This window comes from Hemicordylus capensis, chromosome 6 (assembly GCF_027244095.1).
Source record: "Hemicordylus capensis ecotype Gifberg chromosome 6, rHemCap1.1.pri, whole genome shotgun sequence".
Classification (NCBI taxonomy): Eukaryota; Metazoa; Chordata; class Lepidosauria; order Squamata; family Cordylidae; genus Hemicordylus; species Hemicordylus capensis.
The window spans coordinates 5,773,807-5,790,406 of NC_069662.1; the positions used below are offsets into that span (position 1 = coordinate 5,773,807).

Genomic DNA, 16,600 nt, shown 5'->3' on the forward strand with positions numbered 1-16,600 from the left:
GCACACAATTGCCCAAAAGCAGGCTAGGTGAGAATAGCCTCAGTGACTTGCCCAGAAACAACATCCAGTGAGTTTCATGGCTGAGTAGGAATCTGAATCGGGATCTTCAACTACCCAAGTTAACAATAACCCCTTGCTGCCAATAGTAAACAGCAAAGCAAAAGGGACATTGGAGACTAGAGGAGGGGATTTGGTATTATTGCATGTGTCCACCCCAGATGCCACATTTAAGGTACTGAAAACTCTGGTGCCAGTTTAGCATGTTTAAGGGCTGTTTGAGAGGCAGGAGCTGTAGTCCTATGAAGGGGCAAGGCACCCCTAAGAAAAGGTCCTCAATGTCTTCAGAAAACTGTAATTTCTAGTTGAATTAATGGACTGCCCCATGTCCTGTGGGGGAACGTTTCTCTAGTTAAACCAGTTGTGAACCTGTTTCGAACCGGTTTAGCTGTGTTGTGTAGCTGTGAGGGAAACAAAGGTGCAGAGCAAGTGGTGCTCATGTTCTAAAAGAAGGAGTGCCAAAGATTGTGTATGCTGGGAAATTCCATCCGCGTCTCACTCCCCCCCCTTTTTTTCTGTGGAGGAGGCTCTCCTCAACAAAATGGCGGCCAGAAATGACCTGCAAGGACGTTTCCTGTCACCTCAACCCACAGATATGTGGAATTAACCTTTTTCCTGCCATTTTTTTACTCTACAGGGGCAATTTCCAGATTACCTGCTCAACAGTGGCAAAATGCTTTGGTTCAGGCAAATCGCGAATCACATTCAAAACATGAGTAGTAAAGCTACCAGCGGGGGGAGAAGTCTCGCAAAAACTAACAACCAGAAAACATAGCAAACTTTTTGCACCAGACATACGTTATAGCAATAAATCGCAGTGATTAAATCCGAAACAAGGTGTCCGAAATGGGAACGGCACCCTGCTGACAGCATAGGAACTGTGGTGTCAAAACACAGGAAGTGTTATAGAACACTTCACAGATACGTTGTGACCCCGTTGCAGGGTCTAATCTGGAAAGCACCCTGTACAAATATATGGTGTGGCTACATTTGGAGTACTGAATACAGTTCTGGTCACTATATCTTAAGAAGGACATTGCAAAACTGGAAAAGATATAGAAGAGAGCAACCAAGATGTTCAGTGGCCTGGAACACCTTCCTTATGAGGCAAGGCTACAATATCTGGGGCTTTTTAATTTGGAAAAGCAGCAACTACGGGGAGACCTGATGGAGGTGTATAAAATTATGCACGGATTAGAGAGAGTGGACGGAGAGAAAATGTTCTCCCTCTCTCATAACACTAGAATCATGTGTAAAGGTGAAGTGTGCCGTCGAGTCGGTGTTGACTCCTTGCGACCACGAAGGGTTTACCATTGCATCCTCCCGCACAGTATGAAATGATGCCTTTCAGCATCTTCCTATATTGCCGCTGCCCAATATAGGTGTTTCCCATAGTCTGGGAAACATATCAGCGGGGATTTAAACCAGCAGCCTCTGGCTTGCTAGTCTAGTCATTTCCCCGCTACCCATTAGGTGGCTCTAGAATCAGGGGTCATCCCATGAAACTTAAGGCTGGGAAATTTAGGAATGACAAAAGGAAGTACTTTTTCACACTGCACATAATTGATCTATGGAATTCTGTGCCATGAGATGTGGTGATGGCCACTAGCTTGGATGGCTTTAAAAGGGACTTGGACAAATTCATGGAGGACAGGTCTATCAATGGATACTAGTCTGATGGCTATAGGCCACCTCCAGCCTTAGAGGTGAGATGCCCCTGAATATGTTGCGGGGAAGCAACAGCAGGAGAGAGGGCATGCCCTCACCGCTTGCCTGTGGACTTCTCAGAGGCATCCAGTGGGCCACTGTGTGAAAGAGGATGCTGGACAAGATAGGCCTTGTGCTTGATCCAGCAGGGATGTTCTTATTTTCTCCTTTGGTCATCGTATCTTAAGAAGAATATTGTAGAACTGGAAAAGGTGCAGAGGAAGGCAACCAATATGATCGGGGCCTGGAGCACCTTCCTTATGAGGCTAGGCTACAACATCTAGGGCTCTTTACCTTGGAAAAGAGGCGAGTAAGGGGAGAAATGATCGAGGTGTATAAAATTATGCATGGAATGGAGAGGGTGGACAGAGAGAAATTTTTCTCCCTCTCTCACAATGCTAGAACCAGGGGTCACTCCATGAAACTGGAGGCTCCATTAGCCAAGGGGAAGTGGTGTTTGTGTGTAGGGTGCACTAGCTGACCTCTGGTTCCTTTTCTGCCCCGTGATCCCCTTGCTCTTGTCTTCCATTGATCTGACTTTCCACAGGATATTTTGCCTGCCTCTTATGTTTCTCTTTACTTTTGAGCTGGAGCTTGAGCTTTACTTGTAACTCCGTTTGTTCTATTAGCTGAGGTCATCATAACTCAGCGGTGGAGCATATGTTTTGCATCTCTGAGGCTGCAGGTTCAATCTTCAGCATATCTAGCTGAAAGGATCTTAGGTGGCCAAGCTGGCAAAAACCAGTCTGAGATCCTAATGTGAGAAGACTCCTGCTTAATCCAAGCAAGGGTCCAACAGAGGTCAGCCTGCAAGCATTTTTTTGGCCCCAGGAATAACCATTAAGAGGTATACTTCCTCTAAACATGAAGACTCTAACCAGCTATCATGGCTAAAAGCTGTTGGTAGATTTAGATAAGAGAGCGTCTTCTTCACTACGAGCCCCACCGCCCATTGAGGTCATCTGAGGAGGTCCGTCTCCAGTTACCGCCAACTCGTTTGGTGGCTACACAGAGACGGGCCTTCTTGGTCACTGCCCCGAGATTGTGGAATGCGCTCCCTGCTGAAATACGATCCTCCCCATCTCTGGCAATTTTCAAAAAACATGTGAAAACCCATCTTTTTGCCCAAGTTTTCTCAGCTTCCTAAAAAAATTTTGGGGTTTTAATCTCTGGTTAATTTTAAATTGTTAAATTGTTTTTAAGTTTTTGTATATGTTTTAAACTGCTTTTATGCTATTGTTCACCGCCCAGAGACAAAAGTTTGGGGTGGTGTACAAATCTGATAAATGAATAAAATAAATAAATAGATTTATCCTTTCTGAACTCGTCTAATTCTCTTTTAAAGGCTCTCATAGAGTAAAAGAAGACCTTGAAGATCCCTGCACAAGCAGACTGGCCAGTCCATGCAATTCTTTGGATGGATAATGTGATTTATTTTAAGTTCTCATTATAAACTGTGTGATATGTTAATATTGTGTGTATGTATATGTAGCTTTGGGGAAGAGGACTTTACAGAAAACAAGAGTTTTCATGTACAAGTATTAACAGGATTTTAGTTTGCATGGGTATTGAAGCCAAGAAGGTGAGATTACTTAATAAGGGTGTTTTGGTTTTTTTGGAGAATGTGACAAGATATTTTAAAAATGCATTGATTCATTTTTTATCTATCACTATATCAACCTTCCTTTAGATTTTTAATCCCTTACATGTATGTTCCCGCGCATATGGCTATGTGTCTGAATCGGAATATAAATATTTTAAATAAATGAATAATAAACAATCTGTTCTTCCTGGAGACACTTTAGCATGTGGCAACCTCCTGTGTTCTATTTCTGTGCCCATGTTGTGGCTGCATTTGAGCTGAGGCAGTCCCTTGGTGTCTGCCCTCCTGCCCTCTGCCGCATTGTGTACTATATATCAGAGTTTGTTATATGAACACGTAGCACATTCATAAGGCTGTGAGCCTGCAGCTCTGTCCTGATTGGCTGGTTTAAACACCAAGATTCTATGGCGGAACCAAAGGGTGGCCAGATAGCAGTTGGCTGAGGGAGGGGGGTTGGTGGTGGTGGGGTTTGAGGGGGAGTTGGAGCTGCAAAGGTTGTTCTGCAGGGAGCTTTGTCAATAACTCTTAAGAAACTACTCTTGCAATGTCACAGCAGTCTCTTTGCTCTTGGATTTTGCACCACACAAGAACAGGTAGTTCTGGCAAGAGCTAATCTGCCTACTTTCCTTTTGCTATCCCTACAACAGGACTAAATTTGTTCTAAATTGGTTAAGTAATTCAGAATTTAGCCCACTTGCACCTCACATCAACATGGCCACAAACTTGTATCTGGGTAGATGATGTTATCACAAACTATGCCATTGAGGTGTTCCTACGTGCCACTATAGCTGTAGCAAATTTGGTTCCAATAGGTAAGGTGGTTCAAAAGTTAGCCCACTTGCGTCACAAATGTTTACGCTTCCACCATCTTGAGCTGGGGAGGATGACATCATCACAAACTGCGCCGTAGAGATATCTCTAAGTGCCACTCACTACAACTGCACCAAATTTGGTTCAAATCGGTTAGATAGTCCACAAGTTAGCCCACTTGTGCCTTAAATGTTTATGTGTTGTGAATCAGTGTGGATGACATCATCACAAAGTTTGTGTTGAGGTGCCCCTATGTGTCCCTAGAACTGTGCACAATTTGGTTCATATTAATCCAGGCATTGTGAAGTTGATGGGACACACACACACACACACACACACACACACACTGCTGGGAGACACACACAGAGAGAATGCCATGTGATCTCATAAGCTTACTTTCCTTAAGGAAAGTAGGCTAAAAAGGAGAATGCCCCTCTGAATGTCTGTGGAGGAAAGCCAGTGTTGATGGGAGGACAAGGAGGTAGCCCTGTTTTGGGGCTGTATGATTTGAGATCAGATCATGAGTTAGCTAGGAAGTTCATTGGATGAGGAAGGACATATCATACTCTTGCTCTTGACTTACTTCACAGTGAAATTGTTATGAGGTTAAAATGGGATTACCAAGATTGAGGGCATGCCCTCTCTCCGCATATACAAATTTTTTTGTGAGAGACTGACCTGTCCCCTACTTATTAAGAGGGGTTTGGATAACTTCATGGAGGAGAGCTCTATCAACGGCTACTAGTTGGAAGGCTATAGGCCACCTCCAGCTTCAAAGGCAGGATGTCTCCGAGTACCAGTTGCCGGAGAGTATCAGCAGGAGAGAGGGCATGCCCTCAATTCCTGTCTGTAGGTTTCCAGAGGCATCTGGTGGGCCACTGTGTGAAACAGGATGCTAGACTAGATGGACCTTGGGCCCAATCCAGCAGGGCTGTTCTTATGTTCTCTCCCTTCTGTTCCAGAACCCTTCTGCCCCCTCCCACATGCAAGTGACTAGTGCTGGAAAAGACCACAATACTGGATTTATGTGTTGGAGGCTTCATGTGGGTTCTCTTTTATTCAGCCATTGACCACACGCAAATGCTCACAAAGTATTTACATGGCTTGGGTTTGACAACACTAGAGTAACGTCTGTCGAAAGGGAAACAAGGCTGGATTATGAGTTGTCTTCATTATTTACCAAAGGTTTTCTGAATGGACTTCTGGATGAACTTCATGGCGAGGCCTTCATGGACAACCATGCAGGTGAAGGAATTGCCATTGTTCCAGTCAGCCTTGGGGACCTTCAATTTGCTGTAGAAGAAAAAGGTATCGTCGCCATCGCTGGTGACTGGGGTGTTGATATAGTTGGCTTCGGGCAAGGGGTTGGTACCCTTGAGCCATTTCACGGAGATGTCACTGGGCTTGAACCCTTTGATCAGGGCAGTGATGGACAAGTCTTGGCTGTCTGAGTTGAGTTCGTCATGGTGTGGGCGGAAGATGTACACAGAGGGGGCGGTGGCAGTGCCTAGTTGAGTGTAAAGAAGAAAAGTGTTGCAGCCAAAAATTCAATGTGTTTTTAAAAATTTTTTAGACCAAATTCATGCAAATGCTTAGGGATCTTGAATGGAGGAGATGAGGGAGGGAGGCCTTCTTACGGAAGAATTGATAACTGCCATAGGTACTCCTGCCAGTTATTCACGGGGGCTATCTTTGGGTAGACAGAGTCAAGGATTTGAAGTAACTTTCATGATCAAGAATGTCTTGCAATATATAGGGCTTCTCTGAATTGGAGAAGTACATTCTGGAAACCAAGAGATTTAGGGTATGTTCACACAGCCCCATTTCCCTATGTGGGCAGGATTCCCCCAGCAGGACATAAGAAGGCGAGTCTCACGATTGGTGAGACCCACCCGCTCTCCCCACAGACGATCAAGGCTGCAGCTCTGGGTGACCGGATCGGCCACCCACATGACTGCCGGCTCTGTCACGGAGCTGGCGGGGGCTGTGGGGATTGGGGGCCACATAGCCCCCGGAAGTTCCAGGATGCCCTGCACGAGCGCGTGAGGCATGCTGGAGAGACCCCTGAGCCTGGGAGGCCGTGGAGCCACACTGCGGCAATACACGATCGGAAAACCCGGGTTAGCGGAGCGCTCGCTCTGCTAACCTGGGCTAAGGGGAGGTTATTAAAGTGGGTTACCCTTAGCCCGATTTTGGCCAATCGTGAGAATCACCTGAAGATGTCTATGAGGCACAATTGGTATTTTCAAATAGATGAATGGGCATATTCTGGAACGGCACGCATGGTGGACACTTTCCAAAGCTCATGGCAAGTTGCTTATACAATAGTTTATTAGCCAACACAGGGGTTCCCAACCTTCTGTCTCCCAATGTTGATGCACCACAACCCCCATCATGCCCAGCCGCAATGGCCAAAGCCAAAGGACATTGTGACTGGGGCTATTGTAATCTATCAACATCAGGGGACCCAAGATTGGGAACCCTTAAGCTAAGATAACGGCTGGTTATCTGCACGAGCCTTTGCCCAGTTGCCATTCAAACAGCCACCCGTTTGGCAACTTAAATGCATGAATGTGGTGCAAGAACATCGATAATTGCTTTCTGACAGATTGTGGAAATCATTTAACGTTGGTTAAATGATATGTGTAAATATGTGTTGGTTAAAACATATCATAAGACAGAGGAGGACACAGAGGATGGCTCCTTGGCTGGAGACAGACAATAGTTTTCATGTAGGTGAAAGCTAGTAAAGGGTAACATTTGGAGAACAGGGCTTGAGTCTTGAGAGCTGGTCCAACAACTTCTGATCATCCCCAACCACAATGACCATTGACTCTCCCTGAGTTTCTCGGAAATAATCCCCCTAGCCCAAGGGTTTCCCGCTTATCTCTCTTCCTTCTTCCCATTTCATCCTTACCACTCTCCTTGGAAATCTTCTTAATGATAGGACCAGCCAACTCGGGATGTTCCACTTTGCAGGAAAATGTCTCTCCTGTCATCCAATCTCTGGCAGGGACTTCCAAAGAGCTGGCTGCAGTGAAGGTGCCATCAGGTAGTTCACCAAAAACGAGTGGCTCAGGAGTCAGGGTTCCTGGTTTCTCCTTTGACCAGGTCACCACCAGACCCTCTTTACTGACAACGTTGTTTACATTGCAGGTGAGTATGGGTTGCCTTTCGATATACAAGTCATAGAGTGTTGGTTTTTCGATACGGACTCGGATTTTTGTGCTGCCATCATCATCTAAGGATGAAAAAACTTACGATCATGACCCCCGTCTCCCCACCATCTCTTTTAAAATCACATTTCTGGTCTAAGCTGCCTTGGTCCAAAGCCAGTTCTGTCTCCCACATGCAAAACTCCAGTGTGTTTATCCACCCCCTTCCTTCGTTTGCAAACCAGACTCCATTCTAACCAGGAAATCTAGCAACAATCCAAAATCTGCCCTGCTGTGCATATCCCCTGTTGGCTGCTATTTCTGGAGCTCAACTCCCTTTAAGAAGAGCATTCCTTGCAGCAGAGGTAAGAAAACAAGAATGGCCCACCTGCTGACCACCTGAAAGTAAGCAGGGGCCTGATGCACTTGTGTGCACTTTGGGGCTGTTCAGTTATGCCCTTCAGATAAAGCTACCAGAAAATGAAGGGGGAGGGGAATAATAGGGGAAGTGGGTCTGGAAATGTCTGCTCAAGGGTCTGCAAACAGCAGCTGCACAGTGTGCATTAATGATTCACTATCGGGAAGCAGGTCCCTAGCAGACGGCTCAAAGAATCAAGCTGAGCTGCATGTTGGAAAGGAAAGCACATGAGCTCCTCCATCCTCTTGAGACAATTTAACCTGAACTGGCATTCTGCTATGGGATTCTGTCAGCTCCTGAGGGTACGAAACATTCATCTTTCATGACACCTCAGATTCCTGCCTCCAAGAAATAACTTAAACACCAAGTGTGTGTGTGTGTGTGTGTGTGTGTGTGTGTGTGTGCGCGCGCACAATCTGGATCCCCATTGAGAAAAACAATCTGGATCCCCATTGATAATACCTGGAACGTCTTGTCTTTTCTGGAAGATGGAGGCTTCATTGTGAAATGATTCACACCTGCGATGACACGCAACAATCTGGAAAGAGCCCTCCCCTCTTTTCTCCTACCTCTCTTTGCCTTCACAGTTCATTCTCATCATTATGAACCCAGCCGAATCCCAGCACAAAAAGTTGCTAATACCTCCGCATTTCTTGGCTTGAACCTTTTTGATGCTTTTTGTTGGTTCATGGGACACCTGGCAAGTGAAGATCTTCTCATCCTGCCAGTCTTGTTGGGTAATGTTGACTGAACTGGTGGTACTGAAGGTGTAGCCGTTGTCATCTTTCCAGGGATTATCGGTGAATGAGGGAAAGTATGCTTGGCCATCTCGCAGCCAACTGACTGTAACTTCTTTAGGGTAGAAGTTTGAGATAATGCACATCAGTTCTATGTCGGTGTTACCAGAATGGGTGGTACAGGATGACTGGAGCATGCGGGCCACTGGTGCCACTGGATCCTTGCTTTGGCAGGCTGGAAAGGTTGGAGATACATGGAGAATGAGAGTGTCTTTCCCCCCTCTGGCATTCTTAATGTTTGGTTATGAGCTACCCAGAAAACAATTTGTTATGGGGCAACTAACAAAGTTTATTGATCATCATCATCATCGTCGTCGTCGTCGTCGTCATCATCCCCCCTCCTCAAAACCTGTTCCTCTTTTAAAACCAGGGCAGGGCATAGTAACATAGGAACATAGGAAGCTGCCATATACTGAGTCAGACCATTGGTCTATCAAGCTCAGTATTGTCTTCACAGACTGGCAGTGGCTTCTACAAGGTTGCAGGCAGGAGTCTCTCTCAGCCCTATATTGGAGATGCTGCCAAGGAAGGAACTTGGAATCTTCTGCTCTTCCCAGAGTGGCTCCATCCCCTCAGGGGAATATCTGACTGTGCTCACACTTCTAGTCTCGCTTTCATATGCAACCTGGGTGTACCCTGCTTAGCTAAGAGGACAAGTCATGCTTGCTACCACCAGACCAGCTGGTGGCAGGCCAGGGCAGGCCAGGGCAGGGGTGGAATAACGGGAGTGTTCTATAAACATGAGCCACTGGCAGCCCCTTGCCTGCTCCGCTCCCCCCCCATTCTCCTCTGCCATCTCACCTCCATCACCTCCGTGGTGCCTCTCTAAGCTTTGCACGGCCTTCTGTATGCTATAGATATGCCATGGCCAGATTAGATCAGGATGGCCAAGTTGAGGCTATCCAGCTGTTGTTGGACTACAACTCCCATCACCCCCAGCCAGGAGCTATAGCCCAACAACTGCTAGAGAGCTTCAGGTTGGCCACCCTGGACTAGATATCTGCCCAATCCTTTTTTCTCACTCCTAGCTGGTCATCCCCACGGTAAGCTTCATGGAGGCAGGGAATATTTGTGTGTGGTCTGCAGTGCTGATTTGTTTGAACGATTTAAGCCAAGGGCCTTACAAAGCAGCTGAATATGCTACTGGTATTAGACAAATATGAAACAGTAGAATTAAAAAAACTGTAATGGTTTTCCATCATTTCTCTACCTGACACGTCTCTTTGGGATGATGAAGGAGGCAACAAAGAGCCTGCCAGACTCACCTTCAAAGTCTCCATTGATTCTGGAGTTGGTAGCCGTGTGTACAACATTACACTGGAATTTTCCGGATTTCCAGCTGGCATCCGGGATGGTGAGCTGGCTGCTGAGGGTGTGATGGCCGCTGGACTGCCGTATAGAGGGGAAGGTCTTGAAGCCGGAAGTGATGGCACCCGAGTTCCACTGCACTTGGACTGGTTCAGGGAAGTATCCCGTGATCAAACAAGCCAAGGTGACGTCAGCAGTACCTTGACAACAGGGGGACAATGGGAAGACGGCCGGAGCGGTGGGGGTTGCTGTGAGGGAAGAGAGCACGAGAAGCGGTCAAGATATGCTCCCAGGCTGGTGTGCATGCATTTTTCTCAAGGAATAAGGGTGGGTTACTACAGGGGTTCTCAACCTTGGGTCCCCACAGATGCGGTTGGACTACAACTCCCATCATCCCCAAGCACGATGACCATGATGGCAGGAGTTGTAGTCCAACCACATCTGGGGACCCAAGGCTGGGAACCTGGCTCTATACTATATACACTTAACCAATGTATGCCAGGTTTGACTTCAAGGCTTAACCAAAAGGACTGTGGGAAGTGCAGACCGTGCGGGTGCTGAGAATTGTCTGTTAGAGATTTTTAATCCCTGAGCTGCAGTTGTCAAGTTTTGAGGAGAGGAATGACTCTTAATTTAAGTTTGCAGGGTACATCTGCTCTTAGCCTGCTCCGGTTTTCCTCTCGGGGCCAGGCCTGCCTCACCTGCACGGACTTGCTTTTAACCACTCTCAGCTGACAAAACTGAAATTCCCTTTTCAGCAACGACAGGCCCCATCCGTCTTTAGCACCTTGCAAACATGGTTTGATAAATTTAACACATTCTTCTATTGGTTGTGCTCCACTACTTTTAAGAGCAGGCCAACAAAAAGACATGTAGTGGGTGAAGCTTTTTCCCACCATGTTGCCTCTATGACAGGAAAAGCTTCACCCACTGAATTTCTGCATGTCAGGGAGGCTGCCATTAATGGCCCAGATGCAGGACCGATTTAAAAAAGTGGCAGCATTAAGGATGGAACTCTTCTAGCTCCACGGTGCAGTTCCAGCTGTGCTCTCTTTCCCAGAATGCCTTGTGCTTGGCTAAATTCCCCAGTCCTTTGGCCCTCTGCTCTCTGGCCTCACCACACCCTGTAGGACCCCCAACCCTGACTTGTGCTGTGGGTCCTCAGGTATCCTGATCTCAAACTGCAGCCTTGGGCTCATCTAGGAGTGCCCACAAACTAATAAAACCCAGCCTGCTCTGCCTCTGTGGTTCAACAATATTATGATATGCAAAACAATAACAACAGTAGGAAGTTTTCTCCAGAATGGAGGTGTGCGTTCACATATTGGCCAAATTTACCCCGAAGTCCCTGAGAGTTGTCGGGAAGCACTTCACACACAATTTGAGTTCTTCATTGCATGTCAGAGTGTAGCCCAATTTACATCCAGGGCTAAAAAAATAAATAAATCCACTTTTTGCAACGTTTTTGTGTGTGTGGCAACTTTGAACTCACAGTAAAGCCTCACAATAAAGCCTGCTGTCTAGGAGATCTTTAGGTGGAGCTTTTTAGGGCATGGAGGTGAGCATATTATCCCTTGACATCTAAGGATTAAAGTGACTTCTGGAGATTAAAGAAAAAGCAGGCATTGGCAGAAAAGTTGGAACCCTAACCGTAGCCTTGACTCTGGTTCCTGCCTCCTTCCATCCCAGAATCCTCTTCCATGTTTAGTAGCTGTGCTCCGAGCGACTGTTCTGAACAACTTGATGCCCCTTTGCTGAACTAAGTCTAGATTGGGGTTGCTCAAATGTGGGCCCCCAGATGTTTTTAGACTGCAACTCCCATCATCCACAGGCAAAGAGGTTTGAGGCTGGAGGTGATGAGAATTGTAATCCAACATCATCTGGGGACCTATGTTTGAGAAACCCCAGTCTAGTGTATCTCTAACAGAATGCTGAGACTCACTTCTGCTTGAGAAGGTAAGACAGTCCTTACCACAACTTCAGATGTCTGGACAGGCTAACAAGCCCAGAGGCTAATATTGCCAACTTTCCAACCAGTAGGAGAGTAGGGCCAGGAAAAATATGTGGAAACCCTATTCCTCCCCGCACTGTCTCCTGTTTGTTTGAAATATCAGCGGCTTGATCTACATTTTTGGCTAAGACTGGCACCTTTCCCCTGCCAAATATATGGGCCTTTGATAGCTCCACGACAGGCAAAAGTTCAGCAGGTGTAGCTTTTCAGAGCATGGAGAAGCAGAGGGGGGGGGGACAGTTTCAGTGGTTATTATTACTGTTGCTGCTGCTAATAATAATAATAATAATTATTATTAATAATAATAATAATAATAATTCAATTTCTATACTGCCCTTCCAAAAATGGCTCAGGGTGGTTTACACAGAGAAATAACAAATAAATAAGATGGATCCCTGTCCCCAAAGGGCTCACAATCTAAAAACCCCCATAAAACATGGTTGATTGCCAAAGAAAAGATGGCAGTCTTTTCTGCCAGAGAAAAGATGGCAACTCTCCCTTACATCTCATTCTCACCAATGGTTGGAGCTAAACGACAGGAGTCCTGACCACAAGACCCGCAATCTAATAGACCCTTCTTGTGTGATCTAATTCAGGGATGTAACAAGGTTGTAGTGGGACCAGAGACAAGATTTTAACCCCCCCCCCCCGAAGCTCAGCTCATGAAGTGAAGTAAAGAAATCTTAAATGAGGCTGAATAGTGGTAACAAAAAGCATAGTGTATATATGTCTCTATGTCTATGTCTATGTCTATGTCTATCTATCTATCTATCTATGTGCCACAATAGAACATCATCCTAAAATATTTTTTTAAAGGTTTTGTAAATTGTGGACGATGCAAGTCATTTAATGGTCCTAGAGAAAGACATGCTGTGCTGGTAGCTCCAGGTCTTCACATTCACATCAATTTCGGAGGATGCATACAACTGAAGGAAGCCCGGGCGGGTGTGTGGCTGAGGGAGTCAGTCATGTGACTCGCCTCTGGGGCGCCGCCCAAGGTAGTGAGCCCCAAGACAACTGTCTCCCCTTGCCCTATTACAGTTATGTCCCTATCTATAATAAGAAATGCTCCTTCCCAAACGGGCAACAGAGCTAGAATGGCTTCTGCACCAGCTTCTCCTCCTCCTCTGCCCTCAACCATGGCTTGATCTGCAGATAATGACCAGGCAGTAATGCTGATTTCCACTATACAAAGTTTCACATGCAGGCTGGCTGAGCTGTTAAAGGCACAGGAGCCTTCCACGGATGTTCAGGAAGCACCTCGACCCCTCCATGTTTATTCCGCGGACCCCCACTTTCTAGGCCCCCAGGGACTTACCAATGAGACCCTGCCCATCTCACAGAACCCCTCCTAGTAGAACCTGGCAAGGTAAGGATGTTGCCTCAGGCAGCAGATTCCTGGGGTGCTAGGAAGGCGGCAGGATGCCCAAGGCTCCTGCTATCAGAGCAGCTCTTGGGTGCTGACTTGGCCCTTGCTGACTTTACAAGGAGTGCCTTTACCCACACAAATTACAAAGCTTGCAAGAAGCATGGGAGAGTAGAGGAGGCTGCTGGGAACCTGCCCACCTCCCCGCTCATTTTCAAAGCTTGCAAGGGTTGGTTTGAAAGGGATCTGCTCCTTTTTGCACCTTGCCTGAGGGGATGTAGTACCCCGGCCCACTCCGGCTTAGCTGCCAGAAGCAACCTTTCCTCTAACACGCCAGCTTCCTTGGCTCTATACATCGTTACTTACAAGCCAGAGCTTAGCAGGTTAGGAACCAGGGCCCTTGGTAACAACTTACTTGCACCATTCCACTGGCCTGGCATGGGAGGGAGGTGCTTTAGGCTCCTGTAGGTCCTTCAAATCTTCTGGTATAAAACCCAGGACTGCTGCACCTCAACATCTCTGATCTACCGAGACTCAAGCTGGGGATAAACCCCCTGAAGCCTGCCTGCATGTGCTTTCCCCACTGGAGCCAGTGACCCTCCCGCAGCTGAGGAGAGAACCTGAGAGTTCTCTCCATCAGTGCACCCACTCTCTAACTCCCGGGAGCTGAGTGTAAGCCCCAGGGGTCGAGGCGCTCAGCGACTCCTGCTCCGAACCACTGCTTTAACCATGAAGCACAACCTCCGTTTCCATCCAGGGCCTCCCCTCCCCTCCATCCCTACTGAAGCCGATTCCACCTTCTTTTCGGGACTCGTAGCTACAAAAGCCAACTCGCTCAGTGCCCCTGCTACAGACCACCACCACCACCACCACTAGAGATAAGTTAAGAAGTTGTCTTTAGATGCTTCACTTGCCTGCCTTTCTAAAGCATAGTTTTCATCTTTCAGAGGAGGGAGGGGGATCCAGGAGTCCTTCAAGCCCTAACCCTCTTCTTTCTCACCTGCGCTGGCTGCTTCAGGCATCAGACAGGAAACAAAACAGCTGCTTGCAAAACCTTAAGAAATGTTGCTCCCTGATGGCCCTTTTGAGGCCAGGGGCACACTGGGGAGGGGAGCAAGTTCCCAGCTGAATTGGGAGTTTGAAGCAGGAAAGATGACCCCCTTTCCCCCTGACCACTTCCTTGAAGCCTGCTGTTGAGCTGGGAGGTCAGAGGTTTCTCCAGTGAGCATCAGGCTCTCCGGTAGCTCCCCTTCTACCTTCTACCAGCTCCCTGGTAGGGATGTGCCTGAACCGGTTTGGCGGTCCTTTGATGGACCGCCAAACCGGTTTGAAGGGCCAGTGGTTGGAAGGTTCATTGGCGGCAGGGGGGGGGTTACCTTTAAGGATTGGGGAGGGTGCTCTCATACACACACAAACACACACACACGCACGTGTTTGCCCTGCACACGCACTGGCCACTTCTGGTCTGAGGCTGGCCAGGGCAGGATGAGGGTATGCTGCCAACCTGCACCAGCTATTCTGAGTACAGCACCAGTGGAGGAAATACAGCAGATGTGTGTGTAAGAGCACCCTCCCCAATCCTTGAGGTAACCCCCCCCCGCCACTGGCTGCAGAATTGGCCACTGCTGGTTCCGTGCAAACCCCTACTCCCTGGGATCTAGCTGCTAAGCTGGGAGGTTGTAGATTCCTCTGGTAAGCACTAGACTTTCAGGGAGTTCCCCTGCTCCCCCGCCACCTCCCTTGAAACCTACTGCTAAGCTAGGAGGTCAGAGATTCCTCTGGTGAGCGTCTGGCTTTAAAGTAGCTCCCTTTCTCCCCTCCAGCTCCCTTGAAGCCCACTGCTAAGCTGAAAGGTCAGAGATCCATCCAGTGAGCAGCAGGAGAGTTTTAGGGAGCTCTCCTGCTCCCCACCAACTTCCTTGAAGCTTATTGCTAAGCAGGAAGGTCAGAGATCTCTCTGGTGAGCAGCAGGCTTTCAGGTAGATCCCCTGCTCCTCACTAGCTCCCTACAAGCCTTCTATTCATCGGGGAGGTAAAAGACTCCTCAGGTGAGTATAAGGCTGGGGACAGACTTTCAGGGAGCTCTCCTGAGCCCCACCAGGTTCCTTGAAGCCTGCTGCTAATCTGGGAGGTCAGAGATCCCTCTGGTGAGCATCAAGCTTCCAGGTAGCTCCCATGCTCCCCTCCAGCTCCTTTGAAGCTTATTGCGAATCTGGGAGGTCAGAGATCTCGCTGGTAAGCATCAGGCTTCCAGGTAGCTCCCCTGCTCCTCACCAACTCTGTCTCAGCCCACTGCTAAACTCTGAGGACAGAGATCCCTCAGGTGAGCACCAGCCCGGGGAGAGGCATTCAGTGACCTCCTCTGCTTTCTCCCTCCGGCTCACTGGAAGCCCACTGCAAATCTGGGAGGTCAGAGATCCCTCTGGTGAGTGTCCAGCTTTAAGGGAGCTCCCTTTCTCCCCTACAGCTCCCTTGAAGCCCACTGTTAAGCTGGGAGGTCCGAGAGACCTCAGGGGAGCACCAGGCTGGGGTCAGGCATTCAGAGATCTCGGCTTCTTCCCTCCAGCTCCCTGGAAGCTCACTGTTAAGCTAGGAGGTCAGAGATCCCCCCGGCCCTTCAGGCCCTGGCTCAGGCTATCAGTGAGCACCTCTGTGCCCTGCCTCTTTCTTTGAAGCCCACTGCTAAGCTGTGAGGTCAGAGATGCCTCAGGTGAGAGAACCCTGGCTCTTGGGAGGCTTCCAGGTATCTCTCCTGCTCCCCCTGAGCTCCCTCGAAGCCCACTGCTAAGCTGGGATCTCGGAGGCCCCTCAGGTGTGCATTAAGCTGGGAGTAAGGCTTCAGGTCATTCCCATTATCGGCACTAGATTATTTCCAATCTAGGAGATCAGAAATCTATCAAGTGAGAAGGCTTCCAGGTGCTACCTGGGGGCAGGATTCTCCCTGTCAGCTCCCTTGATGCCTACTGTGAAGCTAGGAGGTCAGAGATCCCTCTGGTGAGCTTCAGGCCCTGGCCCAGGCTATCAGGGAGCAACCCTGCCCCCTGCCTCTTTCTTCAAAGCCCACTGCTAAGCTGGGAGGTCAGAGATGCCTCAGGTGAGAGCACCCTGGCTCTTGGGAGGCTTCCAGGTATCTCTCCTGCTCCTCCTGAGCTCCCTTGAAGCCTACTGCTAAGCTGGGGTCTCGGGAGCTCTCCTGATCTCCACCAACATCCTTGAAGCCCACTGCTAAACTCAGAGGTCAGAGAGACCTCAGGGGAGCTGGGGGAAGCTTTCAGAGATCTCCTCTTTCCCCTCCAGCTCCCTGGAAGCTCACTATTAAGCTAGGTGGTCAGAGGTCCCTCTGGCGAGCTTCAGGCTAGGCTTAGGCT

General features: G+C 48.3%; 1 gene segment (V, D, J or C); it reads right to left on the reverse strand.

The window, feature by feature from the left end:
* Positions 1 to 5,199: 5,199 nt before the first annotated feature.
* Positions 5,200 to 13,687, reverse strand: LOC128328771 (immunoglobulin heavy constant gamma 3-like). The segment is given in 5 exon segments: positions 5,200 to 5,684; positions 7,095 to 7,418; positions 8,393 to 8,722; positions 9,813 to 10,103; positions 13,648 to 13,687. Coding segments are annotated over 5 exon segments (1,305 nt in total).
* Positions 13,688 to 16,600: the final 2,913 nt, after the last annotated feature.